Source organism: Python bivittatus, unplaced genomic scaffold (genome assembly GCF_059951505.1).
Source record: "Python bivittatus isolate LINGU-HERP-01145 unplaced genomic scaffold, Pbiv_v1 ctg000180_np1212, whole genome shotgun sequence".
NCBI lineage: Eukaryota > Metazoa > Chordata > Lepidosauria > Squamata > Pythonidae > Python > Python bivittatus.
The window spans coordinates 1,022,143-1,041,119 of NW_028277047.1; the positions used below are offsets into that span (position 1 = coordinate 1,022,143).

Genomic DNA, 18,977 nt, shown 5'->3' on the forward strand with positions numbered 1-18,977 from the left:
TGGAGCTGTAGTCTGGTGGTGTGGCAGGGCACTAATGTAAGTTGCGGTCCAACTGGTAAAGCCAGACGGTTAGGTGGGGGAGATGGGCACTGTAGTGATGGGAGTGGTGGGCTGGGAATGATGGGACTCGCATTCCGTCACAGCGGCGTGACGACACGCCACAGGGCGCTCGGGATGCGTTTAAAGCAACGTCACGGGCTGGTCCGTGACGTCACCTTCGCCCCGCCCCCTCCCGCTGCTCGGGAGTCCCGCGGAATCACTTTTCCCCTACTTCTGGGCCACGCCCCCTTTCGCAGGGACGGCGGTGCGGGCCCCACCCCCTGGGCGTGGTGAGCCAATGGGAGCGCGCGCTCTGTCCCTCCGTCGCTCTTCGGCCACGCCCTGAGCGGGGCTTGCCCGCCGCCGCCATCTTGGTACTGGCGCGAGAGAGGGGCCGAGGAGTCGGGGCGGGGGGCGCCCGCCTGTGTAGCCATGGCAACCGCCGCCGCGGGGCAGGGTGAGCCGGGGGGGACTCGGGGAAAGAGGGGGGTGGTCGCGGAAGCGGCCGGGGCGGCTGGAGGAGCCCATGTCCCCCATCGCCTGCTGCGCCCCAGCTGGGACTTCCTCTCCCATCCTTCCCAGCCTGTGACTCTTCCAGACTCCCCCTCCCATCTCCCCCAGCCGCGGTTGCCGTTGCTTTCCCAGCTAGGGGGAGCTCCAGCTCCATCATCCCCCCCAACAAAGCTGGGGGGCCCCCAGATGCTCTAGAAGACCCCTCCCATGATCCCCAGCCGCCGTCCCAACGCTGGCTGAGCACGATGGGGCTGGCACCGGCATTGGCCGGGCACCAGGAGCGGTTGCCCCCTGCCAAGTGGCAGGAATAGCCGTGGCTTGGGCTAGACTGCTGCTGTGCACCGCTTGTGGGGCTGCCCTTGAAGAGGGTTCGGAGGAGCCGGGCCTCATCCGGAGCGCCTGCCGCCAAGGGCTCGCCCCAGCCAGGCCCCGAGCCTGACAGGGAGTGGATCTGGCTCTTCGCTGCTTCGCATGGGGGCCTGGGGGCCTCGCCATGGGGTCCAGGGGGCCACAGCTCCCTGGGGGCCTCGCCATGGGGTCCAGGGGGCCACAGCTCCCTGGGGCCCTCAAGACAAGGCCCAAGGGTGTCCATGTTCAGCAGGCAACCAGTGAGCAGGCTGGAAACGGCGTCCCCCCAAGCTCCCTGATCCACGTATCTTTGCACATTATCCCAATGCTTGGGATCCCAATTCCCATCGCTCTCAGCCAGAGTAAAAGTTGCCGCCTGCCAGGAAAGGCTGTGTTGGATTAAATTATTGTAAATCCTACTTGTTTTTCTTCCGCTGCTGGAGGTGGTAGTCAATATGGTGCTGTTTAATTCAAGATACGGCAAATAATCTAACGGGACCATTTGCAGAAAGCGTCTCTAAGAGGTGTTTCTCTGTTGCAAGGAAAGTTGAGATTGTTTTGGCCCAGCATCTGGAATTAGAGAAATTAAAGAGAGAGTTGCATCTTACATGTATATCTGTAAAGGAAGCCAAACTTTCTGCTCCTCTAACCGGGCCTTTTTGTCTTTCTCAGAAACTTTTGAGAGTCTTAGAAACACAAATGGAAGCATAATTCCTTGGCAACTCACCCTCCGTGCTTAGCAAAACTTTCCTTCGACCTAAATAAGAATCTCTGAATCTCTTAATTGCTGGAACTAAAATGTGGCTTTTAAGATACGCTAAACTTTGGCATAGCTTTTTGCGATGACAGCCTTCGAGAGAGCCCTGTGAGATAACACGCTCAGCGTTCTTTGTGTACAGAATTATTTTGGAAATGCTTAGGCTGAATACGTCATCGCTTGGCCAACATCAGAAGTGTTGTCTCTCTCGTTCTGGCTTTTGAAACAGACCCGTGGTTCTTTTGCAAATACACTTGTTCTGGAAAAGAAGCCACAGCTTAAAATCTTGTCAGCCACAGATTTAAAGTCCCATGTGTGACTGAGCTAGTCAAAAAAAAGATCTTTTGTCTCGGTGTGGAAGCTGGAGTGATTGCAGCTATGAAGACCGGTATCTTTCTATTTCATTTCTCAAGATCCTGAGGGTTCTTCAGATTATACCAAGGGGTTATGTTATTGCAAAATTGCTACTCTTGACCTAAATGCTTCTGGTTTCCTATGGCACTTCAGTTTTGAAACCAAGAAGTGAGTGGCGTGCCTGTAAATGTTTATCTGGTTTGACAAAATAGGATTTATTCTTTCCTTCCGCCCTCTTCTTATTGGAGGGGATGCAATGGAGGTATTTGCTCTCAAAACTCCAAATTCTGCATTTTCCTGACAGGAAACCTTTACCAGTGAAGTAACATTCTTCTGGTGGGAAGAAATTGTTTTTTAAGTTAACCTTAAAAGAAAGTGCTTAGTCTGGTGTTGGATTACATGTGTTCTTCTGATCCGACAGTTTCTGCAGGCTTTTATGCATAAATATGTACTTCTTTGCTGTTTTTTAAAAAGGGGGCAGCCTCTAAGAGTACTTCAGATGGTTTCTAACTTGTTTCTTGCTTTTACAATCTTGTGGTGTTAATTAGGTTGGCCCTTCTGCATGGGGAGCCTTAAAACTCTGCAGCAAGCTTTTAAATCACCTTTGGGGATATTTTCTGACAAGCAAAGCAATCTCCAGCGTGCCCTGTTCAAATTACGTTTTCGTGCTGCAAAGTTCTTCCATCTGTGTTTCTTAATTCAGTGGAGAGTTTGGAGTCTTTGGTTCATTCACATGTGGCATCAATTTTCTTCCTCAAATTCAAGTTGGAGTGCAGCAACCCGTTGTTTCTAGAGAAACCTTGGGTCAGTCAGGCTTTCTGTAAGTTTTCTTCGTTTCCATAGTCCAAAGGAAGGGGTGTGCCTCTTTCCGTACTCGAATGGATCACAAAAAAGGTAGATCTTGCTTCAGATATACCATTATCATCACCATAAGCCATGAGCCTCTCATGATTTCTTCTAGTCCAATCTACTGAATGGATCCGTAGGCGTCAGATTGGGGTCTTCTGCCTATAAAGTCTTTAATGTCTATATGGGATATAAAAACTGGACCTATGTAATTTTATTTATTATTTATTTATTTATACATTTGTATGCCCCCCCAGCGGGTGACTCTGGGCGGCTCACAATTAGAATAAAACCCATAAACAATTAAAAAATAAATGACCACATTAATTAATTAAAAATCAGGCTATATAAAACAAACCTTATACGTAAAAACTAAAAACGTTCAAGATGACGGGGGTGAAATCAGTTACCCCACAAGCCACTTCCACTGGTGCGAGCCCCCATCCGGCCCCCTGGCCATCTGGCTTACACAAGATTTCACGCCTTGGGTGGTAAGTTATTCCACAGAGCGGGGGCCACGGCAGAAAAGGCCCTCTTCCTAGATCCCGCCAGCTGAAATTCCTTGACCGGCGGGGTCTGCAACATGCCCCTTCTGCCAGACCGAGTGGGGCAGGCTGATATAACGGGGGCGAGACGGCTCCTCAGATAACCTGGGCCTGTGTAAAAAAAATTTACTTACATTTTTCTGGACAAAAGCCCATAGCGAGTCTCTGAAGCTTTATGAATTTGTTTCTGCACGTTTGAGACAAAATACACGGCAGGTCTCACAGCCGAAAAAGCCGCATGGAACTAGAATGTTTAACACTTGCTAAACGTGTGAGGCTTTGGGGAAACCCCAATGGTGCTGCATTGCTCCTCTCCCCTCAGCTTCCACTCTCCTCTTTCCCACCTTAAAAGCATTTCTTTTCTGAGAACGACCGTCAGAGAGCCCCTGGCAGGCATGCCAAAACAGCCTGTGCCTTTGCAGCAGCGCACTAGAAGATCTGGTGCTCCTGGCCTGGCGTTTGTGAATGCGCAGGTGTGGCCATGTTTCCCCCTCTGATGCTTCTATCGCCTGGTAGCTTGGCAAGGGCGGAGGGGGAACTAACTGCCAGCCCAGCACATCTGAAACTGTTCTTGCCCTGACCAGCCGGTCTGTGTCTCCATCTTCCCAGAAATGGCATCGGATGTTCCTTCTTTGGGAGCAACGTCTGGAACGTCAGGACCAGGTGCACATCCAGGAGGAAACCTTGCCCAGAGAAACAGCAAGCGGAGGACGGGGTAAGTTAGGAACAAGGACGCTGGGGGGGTTGCCCCAATAACGTAGGCCAGGAAGAGTTCTCCTGATTCACCAACTTTGCCAGACCGTCTCTTCGTTCAAGGGTGGGCGTGCTCAAGAAATGCTTCCCCTGCAGTCACGGTTGTCCTTCTTGTTGTACTTTAGGCTCGATTTTGAGGACGATGGCGAAGGGAGCAGCAAGTTTCTCAGGTGAGCGTGGTTTCCGTTGGCAAGGAAGTCGGGGGCTACCGAGACAGGACAGCCTGCCAATGTGTGCGTCAGGAGCCAGGAAAGGAAGATTTTGTGGGGGGGGGGAGGTGATTTTTAAGAGTGGTTTATGCAAGAACTAACAACAGTAATTTGAACATGACATAATCGTGATAGGGATCCCTGACAGGCTAAAATCAATCTGCACCCATCCATTTTGATGCCCTCCCTCTCTGAGAACTGAGGGTGTAAAAAATAAAGCAGAAGCAATATCCCCCGAGAATCTCCCACTTTTCTAGGATGTCACTTTGTCCCTGGCACCTGACAAGGAGGTTAACCCATCCACCCTCTTGTCCCTTTCGGGTGACCAGAGAACCCCTTCTGAACTCCCCCCTGAGTGGGGGTACCTGCCTGCGCAGCAGGGCCATCTTCCCCTGGACCCCCCTCAGCAGATGGTGTGAACTGGACCCACAAGAAGACAATGGCAGGAAGTGATGGGTGGATTAAATTTTCTGTAAAATGAAAACCGTGCTGGGGGCCGTGGGGGAATAATGGCCGTCTCTGGATTTAGCCCTTTTATGTAGGTAATAGTTTTGGTCCAGCTAAAAGCGCAGGGGAGAAAGAACAGTGTACACCCTTAAGAGCAACTTGGTTACAGAATCTTATCACAGGAAGCCGGGATTTCTAACATGCCCACTTTGCTTCAGGGTTTCCTCCTTGGCCGTTTCGAGCCCTTTCATTGACGTATTTCTCTCCCCCCCCCAATTTTTTTACTAGGTGTGATGATGACCAGCTCCCCACGGACAAAGAGCGGTTTGCTAGGTAAGAGTTTCTGCACTCCTAGGAGAAGTGCTTCCGGGGGCCCGTGGTCCTGTTTTGCAGAGGTAGAGATGGCCTTTGGGTGTGTTTGAACTTGGGCAGGCAGGCTGGCCTTCTCACCCAGTTCTTTGCAAAGCATCAGCTTTGAAATAAGAATGCAGAAGTGCTCACCGGAGACCAGCACAGGAGGCTTTAATATCCATATTTCACTATCTTTTGATACCCGCCTCAAAGCGCCTTGCTTTTCAAATTGCAAAGCAGTTTGCTGGGGAAAGAGAGCAATGATGTGTTTTTGTAGCTTTCTCCCCCCCCCCATTGTTTTACTAGGTGTGATGATGACCAGCTCCCCACGGACTAAGTTCACTGCAAACTTTTTTTTCCCCTCTTATCTGTCCTTTTCAGGAAATTACTTGGGACTTTGAGAATGTGGAGGCTTTTAAATTTTTTTTGTGTTTGCTGCGGAGTTGCAGCCAGACTTGCAGGTCACCAGGCAGCATTTTGAACGTTAATGACATTTTTATTTATCTTGTGGAATTGATTTGCCACCTGTTAATCTAATCTGCTAGGTAGTCATTGAAACACCCAGCAATTAAATGCAACAAAATATGAATCTGAGGGCCTCGGGATGCCCAGAAAACATAACAAGCCTGCAGCCAGGCCCTTGGAGTGAAAATAGAATACTGAAACTCGGTTAGTTGTAGCCATTAGAGCAGTGTTTCTCAACCTTGGCCACTTGAAGACGGGTGGACTTCAACTCTGGGAGTTGAAGTCCATCCGTCTTCAAGTGGCCAAGTTGAAAAACACTGCATAGGAGGCATAACGTTTCTAGGTTAGCAGGTGTCAACTCTGCTGAGCCTGGCATTCCAAAGAGCGAGGCTGGATCTTGGTCGACAAGCTTCTGTTCTGGGGACCGCTTTGTGCTGCGAAGATCCTTGCTTTTTCTTGCTCTTTTTTTCCCGTGCCGAGGGGCGTTCAGCCTTTCAGGGTGGGGAGGGAGTTTGGCTCCGCGGGTCAGAAACCACATCCTGGAACGAGGTTCTCTGTTGCTGTGAAAAGCAGCTTCCTTGGGACACCCCGGCTCATTCCACGCTCCATCCGTTCATCCATCCGTCCCCCTTCCCCTCCTTTACCAGCCTCTCTTCTTTCTGCGCGGTGTGCTTTGGAAGCCCGTTCAGGGAGGGCCTCTTGCCTAGGGCTGTTCAGCCACGCCAGCAAAGTCCTCTCTGCTCTCTTTGGGCTTCTTCAGGTGAGAAGAACCACGCAAATAACCCAGTTTCCCTGCACGGTTTTCCCCTTCTCTTTCTCACCCCGTGAGGTGAAGTCCCCACCCACTCACCCCTCTTAAGTTTTAGCTTAGCTCCCCCGTTTTATTTCTAGGTCTGATGACGAACAGAGCTCAGCGGATAAGGAAAGATTGGCCAGGTAGGAGAACAGAGAAGTTTGGCTTTTGTTTCTCCACGCATGGCAGAGCACAGTTTGTTCACTCCCCCTTCTTCTGCTTCCCACCCCCCTCCTCCAAATCATCCCTCCGCCTTCCCCGTTTTCTTTCTTAATCGAGGGCTTGAAAGTAGACAGAGATTTTTGGAAATCAGCATCTCGGTTGTAGGTTGGGCCGGTGGCATGGCAGCTGTTGCTGAAACGTGTTGGCATTACGTGGACTTATTAAAGCCACTGCCTCTCCCTTTAAGAGCTAAGCGGGCGAGGGAAGTCCTGCCTCTGTCAATGACGATGCCATAATTGCTGCAAAATTGCTTTTAAAATACTGGCGGGCACCTTTTGGGTACTGTTTCTAAGACCGGGCTGGGCTGAATGTGCCCCCTCTGGAATTGGCATTCACAGATCCAGGGCTTCTTCAGCCGAGGCAGAACAACAGCAGCTTTATTCATTACCCGCTGGTAACTCAGTGCAGGCCGGACATAGAATAAGGCGAGAAGTGAAACAATAACGTATGAGTTATTATAGCATCGTGCTATGAAATAAGAGCCTCTCAATTAAAAGGCGTGTAGAAGAAGAAGCAAGAAGCGTTTTTAGCATTTCTCTAAACCTCTTCCACGCTTGTAAAAAAATTTTTTTAAAGGCTTGGTTTTAGCTTCAGTGGCCTGCCGAGGGCAGATACGTAAAGCACCCCTGGGCTCCCGTGTTCTCCTCCCCAGCACCATCTCTCCCCGCTTTTGGCCTCCGCAATCTCCCAGACAGCCAAGCTCCTTGTCCAGGGAGACAGAGATTTCCACAAATAAACGTTAGCCCTCCAGCGACTAGCGATCGAAACTCGGTTTTTTTCTTAAAAAACAGCCAAACAACTTTCTCTTCCTTCCCTGTCTCCTCCACCCAGATCCATCTTCCATTCCATGCTTCCAGGTGCTGGTTTTCTCAACTAATTTCTTTCCTCTCTTGCTGGAAAACTTGTGCAACGTTTTGGGTGGGTGGCGATTCTGCCGCCGGCACTCTGAGACCTGCTGCAAAGGTTTGCCGTGGAAAACGAGGGTCTCGCTCTGAGGGAGATCCAGAGTCTTGCTTCTGTAGAAGCGCGTCTCTGCGCCAAGAAATTAAAGCTGGTTTGGGGTTTCTTTCTCACCTCCCCCCAAACGTAGCTATCATTCTTTTGGCCCCAAGGCAGTGTGCTCTCTTGCTGGAAGGCTCCTATCCCTTCACTTCCGTTTTCTAGAATTCATTAGCGAGGAACTAGGCCCTGGTAGGCTCTGATATGCAGCATGGATATGAGGAAGAGCAGGCGGTCCCCTCCACCGTTAACGTCCCCCCACCCAGAGTATCTGGAGACAGGCTGCCTCTGTTTATGGAGGGTCCACTCACAGACCCTGCCGGGCCTTGACTGCTGCCTCCACAACCTTTCTGTGAGCTTCGCAAAGGCGATGGCTCTCGATCACTCCGGTGCCTTGGAGGCTCTTCTGCTTTTTCTCCATTGCATGCCTGGCACGTGTCTTTTTTTCCAAGCCCTAACAACTTCTGGCCCCCTCTCCGTCCTCCTTCCTCCCCGCCCATTGTCTCTCCCTCTTCTGGCAAGTCAGGCCCCCTCCTGGCAATTTCTTGAAACCCGCCTCCCTTTCTCTGCTCCGCTCTCCATCTCCAGGGAGAACCACAGCGAGATCGAGCGCCGGCGCCGGAACAAGATGACCGCTTACATCACGGAGCTCTCCGACATGGTGCCCACCTGCAGCGCCCTGGCCCGCAAGCCGGACAAGCTCACCATCCTGCGCATGGCCGTCTCCCACATGAAGTCTCTCCGGGGCACCGGGAACACCTCCACGGACGGCACCTACAAGCCTTCCTTCCTCACCGACCAGGTCTGCATCCTCTGCGTTTCAGTGCTGTTGGGGACAGTGACAAGGAATGGCTCTGGGCAGAAGTGGCTTTTTAGTCTGCTGTGTTAGGAGCAGGATGGCGAAGAAGCCTCTCTCAGTCAGTCAGTAACTCCAGCTGAATTTGCCCACCTTTGCCCAGCTCCACAGCTCTGTTTTTAACTGGCAGCTCCCGTCCAGGGTGTGCCCAGCAGGCAAAAGAGTTGGCAGCAGAAGAGGGGGCTCCTTTGTCACTGGATGCCACAGCGTCCCTGCTCTCCGCTTCAATCTGCCTCTTTCCACAGGAGCTCAAACACTTGATCTTGGAGGCAGCAGACGGGTTCCTCTTCATCGTCTCCTGCGAGACGGGCCGGGTGGTCTACATCTCCGACTCGGTGACGCCCGTCCTGAACCAGCCCCAGTCGGAGTGGTTCGGAAGCACCCTCTACGATCAGGTGCACCCCGACGACGTGGAGAAGCTGCGGGAACAGTTGTCCACCTCAGAGAACGCGCTGACCGGTATGTTTCCCCACGCCCAGAGCTAGCTGCTTGCCTTCTCGGCCCCCGAAAGGCAGGGGCCGCCAGGAGTGACCCCGTCCTCACCTTTCGGCTTGGACTCCTCAGGCCGGGTCCTCGATCTGAAGACAGGAACGGTCAAGAAGGAGGGACAGCAGTCCATGAGGATGTGCATGGGGTCCCGCAGGTCTTTCATCTGTCGGATGAGGTACGCTCGAGGCGTGTGTCGGGGCAGAAGCGGAAGGGACGCATTTTTTTCAGTTTGGCTAAAGAGTGTGGTGTGATTCACTTAAGCCGTGGTTTCTTTTGACTGTGGTGTCTTGCCTGGCCACAGCAGGCCGGGGCTGTGCTGCTTTCGGGCCAGATACAGGAGCTGTTTGGTCAGTGGAGCAGGTGGGACAAGGAGAAGGCCTGCGCAACTCGTGCTCGCTGTGGCAGCTTTTCAAGCAGGGGGGGCCTGTCAGCAGTGGCCCGTTTAGCAGATCAGCACAGGGAAGCGTCTGCAGGCGACGTCCCGGGAGAGGCTGTCCTGGCAGAAAGCTGAAATTGGGTTTTTTATCCCGGTCCCTTGTTCCGCAGATGCGGGAATGCAGCAGTTGATCCCGTCTCCATGAACCGCCTCAGCTTCATGCGGAATAGGTGCAGGTAACTGATGGGAGGGAGGAAAATTATGGGGGAGCCAGAACAGGATTAAAATGTCTGTCTGCCTGCCTGCCTGGCTGGCTATCTGTCATTATCTATGTATCTATCGGAATGCAAAAACAATGGGGGAAAAGAGCAGACAGGGTCCATTTTCTTTTAAAGCGTTGCTTGCAAAGGGAGGTGGGTTTTCGGGGCGTTTGCTCATTCTTTCAAATCAAAGGTTGCCCTGGGATTTACTTAGGGGAAACCAGAGAGGGACAGCCTGGTGGTCAAGCTTCGGAAGAAGGATTTGGATCACGTTGCTGCGCACGCTGCGGCTTGCCCTTGCCCGCCTCCCTTTGGCTGGAGGGACTTCAGGTGCCCTCCGGTTCAGTGGGCAGGCTGGACCAAGATGAGGAGGGTTGCGGTCTGTGTGCCTGGAGAGCTCACTAGTTAACCAGGCCATTGGCTGGAAGTTAAGAAGTTAGGAAGCTGCCGTAGCCTCTGGGGGTCCGGCAGCAAGGTCTTCTTCCTCTCTGAGAGAAGGGGGGCCAAGGGGAGATTCCAGGGTCCAGGTTTTAAGGTGCCTTCTCTCCTTGACGAGATGGCTGTGTACGCGCCGATTCGCATTGCTGCTTTCTCTGCCGCAGAACTGGTTTGTTCTTGGTTTTTTTGTAACTTTTGCCCCGTAGGGCCTTACCAAATCTCTCTCCTTCTTCTTCTCCTCCTAGAAATGGGTTGGGTGCTGTCAAGGAGGGTGAGCCCCATTTTGTGGTCGTCCACTGCACAGGCTACATCAAAGCTTGGCCACCAGCAGGTAACCCACACAGTCTCTCTCTCCCCCCCTGGACCATCCTGGCGTGGTTCACCAGAGCTTCAGCCACTTGGCTTCCTCCCCCCGATTTCTGACCTTCTGCAGTAATTAAAAAACCCAGAAAGCGGGGGGGAGGGGACAACAGTGGCCTCTGGAAGCCAGTTGGTTTGAGGGGGTCCTGAATTCCCATTCTCCTTCCCAGGAGTTTCACTGCCTGATGATGACCCGGATGCTGGACAGGGAAGCAAATTTTGCCTGGTCGCCATCGGCAGGTTGCAGGTAGGCAGGCCGCCTTCTCCTCGGGGGAGAACTGGTGTGCAGCTGTGCCAGGCTCACCCCCTGAGCTCTCCAAAGCCCCTGGGGTAACTGGCCGCAGGGAGGATAGAGAGCCCCTGGCCCTCACTTGGGTTGTCTCCCCTCCCACCAGGTCACGAGCTCACCCAGCTGTGCAGACACAAGCACGGTATGCCAGCCAACCGAGTTCATCTCCCGGCACAACACGGAAGGACTCTTCACCTTCGTGGACCACCGCTGCATGGCCACAGTTGGCTACAAGCCCCAGGTAGGACCCCAGAACTGGGGAGGTGCTTTGCAAAGATGGGGGATTCTGGGTTGCATGGGAATTGAGGAACCCCAGGTTTGCGAGGAAGAGGCATCAGAGGGTGGTGGGAGCAACCACAGAAACGCACAAGAGATGGGGTGACAGTGGAATTCAGTTGAATTCCATCTGAGTACTGGAAAAACGCTTCAGTCGCTCGAACGAAACATGTCCTCGTTAAGTGCTGTTTTAGAAAAGGCTTCCCTTTGCAAGGTGGGGGGGGGTAGAACAATGCAAGAGCAGGCTGGTAAGCATTTTAGCCTCCGCTTTCTCAGTGTTTTGACCACTGCTGCAACCAGAATGCTCTGAAACAGTGTTTTCCAAATTTGGCCACTCTAAGATGGGTGGATTTCAGCTCCCAGAATTCCCCAGCCAGCATGGAGAGGGAAGGAAGGACGCATGCTTCTGTTCAGGTCGCCCCACCTGCCTGAATAAATCTGAGATGCAGCATTAAGGGGAGGGGGCAGGTGGCTACACAAGGCCTGACTTGGTCCATCCTTTCCTCAATAAGAGAGGAGCTTCTGAGAATCTAGGCTTCTCGCTTTGGGGAGGGGGCCATGAGCTTTTAAGCGGTATTTCTCTACCCCCAAAGCAAACTCAGAAAAAATAACGCCACGCGGGGACCCCTCCGTGCTCCTGCGGCTGCTGTTTAGCCTGGGGGGTGGGAAGCAGGTGGGCCTGGTTCCCATCAGGTGCCTCTCTTCTGCACTAGGAACTCCTGGGGAAGGACATTGTCGACTTCTGCCACCCGGAAGATCAGCAGCTTTTGAGAGACAGCTTCCAGCAGGTAACGCACCGCACGGCCACTCGATGTGCCCCACCTGGATGCTGGAGTCGGGGTGCCGAACGCATGCCTTTGAAGCGAGCTGCCCCAACCCATCTGCTTTCCACGGCCCGGGGCCCTGCATCTTCCAGGCTTAGGGCAGAGGGCTTGGGGACAGAGCAGGCGGCTTGCGAAAGGTCCATAACGCTGCATTCCACCCCATAACCATCCTCACCCTCCAGGCAGCCTGTTGAAAACGGACCTAGAAGTCCCTCCAGGAGGTGGGTCTCTGTGCCGTGCGAGTCCGAGAGACTGAATGGTCTCTTCGGGCCCGACCATAGAAGTCAGGGACAAGGTGGCAGGGCGCGTCCTTCCCCCACAGTTGGGCGCCAGCGGAAGGGCGCGTCGGCCCTTCTGAGCATGGGGGCCCCCTCGGGCTCTGCGGGTCAGCCCTTCGCCCGCGGCGGCCTTGAATGGGGTCCAAACCATTTTTCCAGGTGGTGAAATTAAAAGGCCAGGTGCTCTCTGTCATGTTCCGTTTCCGGTCCAAGAACCGGGAATGGCTCTGGATGCGGACTAGCTCCTTCACCTTCCAGAACCCATACTCGGACGAGATCGAGTACATCATCTGCACCAACACCAACGTGAAGTACGTACTCGGGACGCTTCCCCCGCCCCTGGCACGGACTGCCCTGCCCTGCCCTGCCCTGCCCTGCCCTGCCCTGCCCTGCCCTGCCCTGCCCTGCCCTGCCCTGCCCTGCCCGCCCTCAGAAAGGGTGACGGGGCTGAAGCTCAACAAGGGCTTTGCAATCTTCCGTTTCCCCCCAGCTCCCTTTTTTCAGGAAAATGGCCAAAAACGTGGCGTCAGATCCCACTTCAAGAAGGGGACCTCGGCTGCCCGCTAGCTCTGCTGAGCCTCGGCCTCGCTCATTTGCGATTGGCCGGCCTGCAGTGATCTCACGGAGGGCGGGCAGGTACCTTCTCCTGGCAAGTGAGGTCAGCCAGCAGAACACGCCCCGCAGTGTCGCGTCATTTCACAGCTTGAGTAACGCTTAGCTGGAGCGATGTGGGGCTCTTGAGAGTTACCCCCTTCCTGTTGGTTATCCTGTGGGGGGGGGAGCAAGGTGAAAGTCTTTGGGAGTCGGAGGCCAAGCGGGTGCTCCAGAATTAGATGCCCTTCGCTGTCTCAGAAGAAGCCAAGCCATCTCCATCCCCATCTCCATGTTTCAGCTTCAGGAGCAGGGGGGGCAGGGGACGCCCCGTGCCCAAACCAGAGCGGGGAGGGCAGAGATGTTGGGCGGTTCCCAGACCCACCAAGGGTGGCCACGTCGTCCCCCGGGGTCCCCAAGACTCTGGCCTTTCCTAATCGCACGAGGCTCTTCCTGAAAAGACAAAAACAGCTTCAAGAGCACGGAGGGGTTGTCGGGGAATTTCTGTCTCCTACTGCTGACAGCGTTGTCTGCTTCACAAAGCCCCGAAAACTGGCTTCAGACGAGGGGAGGATTTTAATCGCTGAGCGCAAAACCTTCCCCTGTGCTCGTCCCTGTCCCCGACTGGCCCGCCTGCCTGGCCCTGACGGCTCTCCTTCCCCTTCCTTCCAAATGACCCTCCAGGAATGCCAGCCAGGAGGCCCGCCCTGCAGGGCCGAGCCCAATGCAGAGGCCCCAGCTGGGCCCCAACGTCAGCCTGCCTTTGGAGATGGCCACGGGGCACCTGCCAGCCAGGTAAGAGCCCCCGGCCTGTTCCGAGGAGCCAGGCCCGCTTTGCTCAGTACCCGCACCTCGGGCTGGGACGGGCAAGGCCGTTTCCTGATTTGAGCCTCTGCCTTTTAGGCAACAGCCAGCGCAGCCGGCAGAGCTCGACGTGGTCCCTGGAAGAGAAAGTTTGGCCAGTTACGAACACCCGCAGGTAAGGTGGCCAAGGGCTCCTGGATGCTGGCGCAGGCAGGAAGCCTGGGCAGTTGATAAGTATTCACATTGCTGTCTGTGCAGGCTGCCCTTCAGGCCGTGAGCGCCCCTGGTCCAGAGCACAACAAGCCTGTGGAGAAGACCGAGTCCCTGTTTGGTCAGGAGCGGGACCCTCGCTTCAGCGAAATCTACAACAGCATCAGCCCAGGTTTGGGGGCAAAGGGGAAGGCCTGATTCTCAGGACCTCTGTTCAGTGCTGGGTTTCTCAACCTTGGCAGCTTTCAGACGGGTGGACTTCAACTCCCAGAGTTCCCCAGCCAGCCTAGCTGGCTGGGGAACTCTGGGAGTTGAAGTCCACCCGTCTGAAAGCTGCCAAGGTTGAGAAACATTGCTTCAGTGGAATGTTTCCCCAAATATGCCTGTATAAAACCTCCCTGGTTTGGTGCTGATTCCCTGCCCTCGGGGTTCCTCTTTTGCAGACCAGACAAAGCCCATTTCGGCCAGCTCGGTGCCCACCAGCCAGTCACTCTTCTCTCCAGGGAATAGCTTTGTGGCTTCACGCCCGGCCGAGAGCTTCCGGTAAGGCTCAGAGTCCAGATTTCTACCATGATTCCTCTGCGGGCACGTCTCTGCTTCATCCTGATTCCCCCCCCCCCCACGCTCGCTAGGACTTGGGGGAACCGGGCTGTCAGTCAGGCTGGATAGAAAAATAGGCTTATTTTTCACACCCGGCCGTGGCTGCTCTGCCAATTCAGGGTGAGCGGAGAAGCCCAGCGTTTGTCTGTCTGTCTTTTGACATTGTCCTTTTGCGGTGAAGCAGCCTTTCCTGCAGGGTTGGAGCATCCCCTCCCTGAGTGGCTGAGGCTATGGGGATGGGCGAGGAAGGGGCTTCTGGGGGCTTCTCCTTAGGCAGCTGCGGTCGGTGGCGTCTTCTTGGTGGAAAACAGCAGAGCTCGCTGGGGGCTTCCCAGCTGGACCCCCAAATCTCCTGAGCCGGGTTTTCCTTCTGCTCTGCCATTCACCCGGGCCGCTCTTCCGCTCCAGGAGCAGCACCCTGGCGCCCCCCGTGAACGTCCTCCAGCCTGGCCAGGCCCACTCAACCGGAGCCGGACCCGTCCTGGCGCACCTCTCTCGCCATGCCAGCCCCAGTCAGGTCTCTGGAACCGCCTGGACTTCGGGATCGCGCCCACCTTTCACGGCCCAAGTAACGTTGCATTCTGGCTTTCCTCCAACTCTTCTTTCTTCCTCTGCAACTGCCCCCCCCAACAACAACTTGTGTCTCAGGTGTTCCTGGAGTGTCAAGGGGCCACTGGCCCACAAAACTTTTCCAAGGGTTTTCTCCTGAGCATGGGCTCCATCCCAACGTAGCTCCCCATTTCTGGGGCTTTGATTTTGGCCATTCTTCACCTCCCTGCGGCCCTTTGCCTCCCTAAAAGCTGAAAAGCAAATAACTCAAGACGAAAGTGTTAGTCTTTGCGATAAACGCCCCTTCATTTTCCTCTTCTCTGCATTGATCGACCCTTCTTTTCTCCACTTTGCCTTCTCCAGCCGGCAGCTTCCCAGCCCGTGAAGACTCGGCCGTCCTCTTTCGCCATGGGCAGCTTCCAGGCCACGCCGTCCTCCTTCAGCCCCATGCCAAATCCTGGTTCTGCGGCCTCGCCAGCCGGGGCTCCCTACTCAAACCTTGCTGGCCGGAACGCCCCTTTCGGTAAGTCCCTCTGCTGCCCTTCGAGCCACCTGCGGGCTTGGCCCCCTTGCAGCTCACCTGCCAAAGCCGAACTCGTGGCGTGCAGAGAGCCTCTAGGCAGAAATTTGGACACCTGCCTCCCGACCTCCTCCCCTGCTGGCAGACGCAGAGCAGATCTTGCTCCATCCAACTGGATGTGATCGGAAGGTGCCTCTTTGTTCAGAGAATTAAGCCCCAGAGAAGAAGAAGAGGGTGCTAGACAGGAAGTTAAAGGGACCCCACCATGACTTTCTTCCTGTAAGGGGGCGGGCAGGGGAGGGGATGGAAAACGCTGTCAGGCTTTCCCACAGCTATTCCTATAGCCTGTCTCAGTCAAGCAGTTTCCCAACCTGGTCAGCCTTGAAGCCAAGCCCTGCTCCTGCAACCGCAGTGCCTTCACAGTCGATCCTTGTTAGGTGGCCTTCATTGGGGAGCTGGAAAGGACCTGAGGCCCTTCGACTGTGCCTCCCTGGCCTACAGCTGGCTCTTGGCGAGGTGACGAAAAGGCCTTTGTCTCTCGGGTTCCTTCCCTCCTCAGCTGCTGGAGAGAGCGGGCAGAGTCCGGCCCCCTTCCAGGCACGCACAGCAGAAGGCGTGGGCGTTTGGCCCCAGTGGCAGAGCTCAGGCGAGTCCCACATCCAGCAGCAGTCTAGCCAGCCGGAGGTCTTCCCGGTGAGTCGGCCCCTGCTCGGCAACGCCCGGCCTCCCTTTCCGGTAGCCAGGCCAAAGTTGGCTTTTATCCTGGGTTGGATGGATGGCTGGGTGGCTTCCTCTCTGTTCCCACCAAAGCTCTTCTTCCAGTGGAGCTGCTGAGCGTGGCCCCTGTGTGTGGGTGCAGGGCAGGGGGAGGTAAGAGAAGAAATATGAAAACGTCTGCATTGGACCTTCTGGGTCATTCCCAAAGAAGACATTTTGGTGGTAAAAGGCCATCAAAGGGAAGTGGTGAGATTGGAGGGGTTTTACGTGGCAGAGGCAGGCAGTAAAAGGAAGAGCAAGTTGGAAAAACAGATCGTTTTCGTGGCTTGATTGCAGCAGCAAGTCAGTCTCCTAAATCTCTCTATCCCCGGGGGCTTCCACAAGTTATCCCAATTTAGTGGTACGTAATGATTTTATTCCAGTCTACGTTTTATTACTGTTCTTCTTGGGTTTCTAGGATATGCTATCGATGCTGGGGGAACAGGGAACCAGCTACAGCAACGAAGAGTTTCCCGAACTGAACATGTTTCCTCCCTTTTCGGAGTAAGAGAGAAAAGCCGCTGGCCGCGACAGGGCAGCGTTCCACATAGCGACGTGGAGAGAGCCGCGGGGTTTCTTCTTCGTCCATTCTTCTGACCCTTTTCAAAGCGTGCCCAAGTCTTCCCGTTGTGGGGGAACGGAAGCGTCCGGGGGTGTCGTAAACAGAGCCCAGCCAAGACCCCACTTCCTCACCCAATCTCTGGGGGGGCCCCGGAGCAACACCCTCCCTCCCTGTCCGCCTGCAGCGGAACTCGCTTGGATGTTGGAGAACCTCAGAGGCGTATTCAGGCAGGCGGAGGAAGGAAGGAAGGAAGGAACAGAAGGGTCTTTCTTTTTCCCTCCCACATCCAACGCAAGAGGAGAAGATGCTCGGGAAGCAAAAACTCAGCAGGTTTTTTTTGTTTCGTTTCGTTTTTGTTTTTAATCCTGTGACATAATCTTTTATACCTACCTTGTATTCTCGTTTATACACGTCGGGGAGCCGAATTTTGTCGAGAGGCTCCTGCTTCTTATGCGATTTTGTGACTTGTGAACTTGAGAGGTATCTCTGAACGCCTTGCCCGGCATTTCTTCCCTCGCACGCTCGCACATGCGTGTCTCTTCCCCCTCTCACAAGCAGTATTAATGGAACATGGGGGGCTTGTGCACCTCCTCCCTTTCTGGTCCCTTTGTTGACTGGTCTGTCTTTCCACACCTCCTTCGTGCCACTCCTGTGCTCCGAATGTGCTGGCACAACCTTTCTCTCGGAAGCCCGGTTTTTGGGACGGGGCGACTGGCAACTGCAGGGAGCAGCGAGGAACCCAGAAGCAAAACGGGCCCTGTTTTGCTGGTGGGGAAAATAATGTTCAGAGTCCTGATTCTGGAAGGGTCTTTCCCATTCTCTGAAAGGAGGAAGAGAGCTCTGGTTTAATTGTGGAGGTCATCAAGGGAAGCTGGCTGGAGTGGCCTGCCTTTTTTCAGCGCTGGGACCCCGGCCTGGCCACCCTCGGGCCTGTGCGGTTCACGTGGGCTGTGCCTCTCTCCAGCGACCCCCTTCCCAATCCGTGTTAAGGCCTTTCCTCTTTCCTTGTATGCGCTTTACGATGGGGACACTTAAAAGCCATAAAAATTGCACAAAGAGCATGCTGCGTTTGTCCTCCTTGTGATTGCCAACCCCACCATTTCCTCCTTCGCGTCACCCCCCCAAGGTAAACGCGCAGTTCTTCCCTGAAGCAGTTTTTCCAGCCACGTTTATTTTTCCATTCCAAGGGGGGAAGAGAAGATTTTTCCCCCTCCCTCCCTCCCTCCCTCCCTTCATTGAAAGCTTGTAAATTCCTCTCCCCCCTCCCCATTTTTTAGGAAGTGAGCAGGAAGACAGCGCCAAGGCACCTCTGTGGGGATCATGTAGTTCTTGAAATGGGCACACAGGGGAGCTGGATCGCTGAGCACAGATCTGGAAAACCTCTGCTTTCTAAATTAAAAAGGAAGGAGGAGAAACAAGTTCCTAGCCCTTACGTCGGAGGGGCTCAGCTCAAAGCTCCCTGGGCCAAATCTCAGAGTTTAGCCTTGGGCCCTGGCCTGCAGAAGCCGAATCGATGCTGTGAAATGAATGATACTCAATTTTGTCTTCAAGGCGAAGCTTCTGCAGCCTTGGCAGCAAGAAATTGCCCTTTCCCGGCTCCTGAGGACGTAGCTGGGTCTCTCCCTCCTTCGCAGCTTGGGGGTCTTTTTTTGGCGAAGGAACGCTCCGCTTAGCATCCGTTTTCCGAGGCGAGGAGTAAGCAAAGGCCGCTGCTCTGCCTTGGTCTCTGGACAAAATCTGGTCCCGGCTGCTGTTCAGATCCAGACTTTCCCCCCTGCCCTTTGTCTGTGCTATCCTCAGGGGAGACAGGGAAGAGAGATGCGACGTTGCTGTGGTTTGGCACCACTTTGCCGCCGGGACGGATAAGGGATCCGGGTCCAGAACGGCTTGAGTCTTCACCAGTCTCTCAGACCCACGGCTGTTACAAGCCGAGCCCTCCTGGCTGGTTTGGGACTGGCCGTGGCTTGGCACAACACGAAGACTGACAGGCGGGGTTGGTTTGCAGCTTCCCGGCCCATCCAGGGTTTGCCTTTGTGCCCACCCCCCCATATCCCGACTGGGTGCTGCTGACGAGCCTCGCTGCTCTACAGCCGCCTTGCATCGCCGCCCGCCCGTTTTGGGAAAGGAGCCGTTCGCAATCCCGCTATCCTTCTCCGGTCTCGGGTGGCTGCGGAAGGTCTGTTGGGGGCTCCCTGCCCTCGTAGCCCAACCATCTCTCCAGGTTCCACTTCTTCCTTAAGCCAGGGTTTATCAGACTTGGCCGGCTGGGGGAATCCTGGGAGTTGAAGTTCACACTTC

At 54.6% G+C, this 18,977-nt stretch overlaps 1 protein-coding gene across 2 annotated transcripts; it reads left to right on the forward strand.

Annotated features, from left to right (window-relative positions):
- The first annotated feature begins 377 nt into the window (after positions 1–377).
- Positions 378–17,738, forward strand: ARNT (aryl hydrocarbon receptor nuclear translocator). 2 transcript variants are annotated; one of them, XM_088137156.1, is made up of 22 exons: positions 378–496; positions 4,012–4,117; positions 4,281–4,325; positions 5,100–5,144; positions 6,519–6,563; positions 8,230–8,443; positions 8,743–8,956; positions 9,062–9,161; positions 9,533–9,598; positions 10,306–10,391; positions 10,591–10,667; positions 10,816–10,950; positions 11,699–11,773; positions 12,247–12,398; positions 13,363–13,473; positions 13,582–13,657; positions 13,741–13,864; positions 14,136–14,235; positions 14,701–14,860; positions 15,205–15,364; positions 15,921–16,054; positions 16,536–17,738. In XM_088137156.1, exons 1-22 carry the CDS (start codon positions 472–474, stop codon positions 16,623–16,625), a joined length of 2,340 nt encoding a protein of 779 aa, XP_087993282.1. In that variant the 5' UTR covers positions 378–471; the 3' UTR covers positions 16,626–17,738. The 2 variants fall into 2 exon arrangements, with proteins under 2 accessions (XP_087993282.1, XP_087993283.1); XM_088137157.1 differs by lacking the exon at positions 6,519–6,563.
- The last annotated feature ends 1,239 nt before the right edge of the window (positions 17,739–18,977 follow it).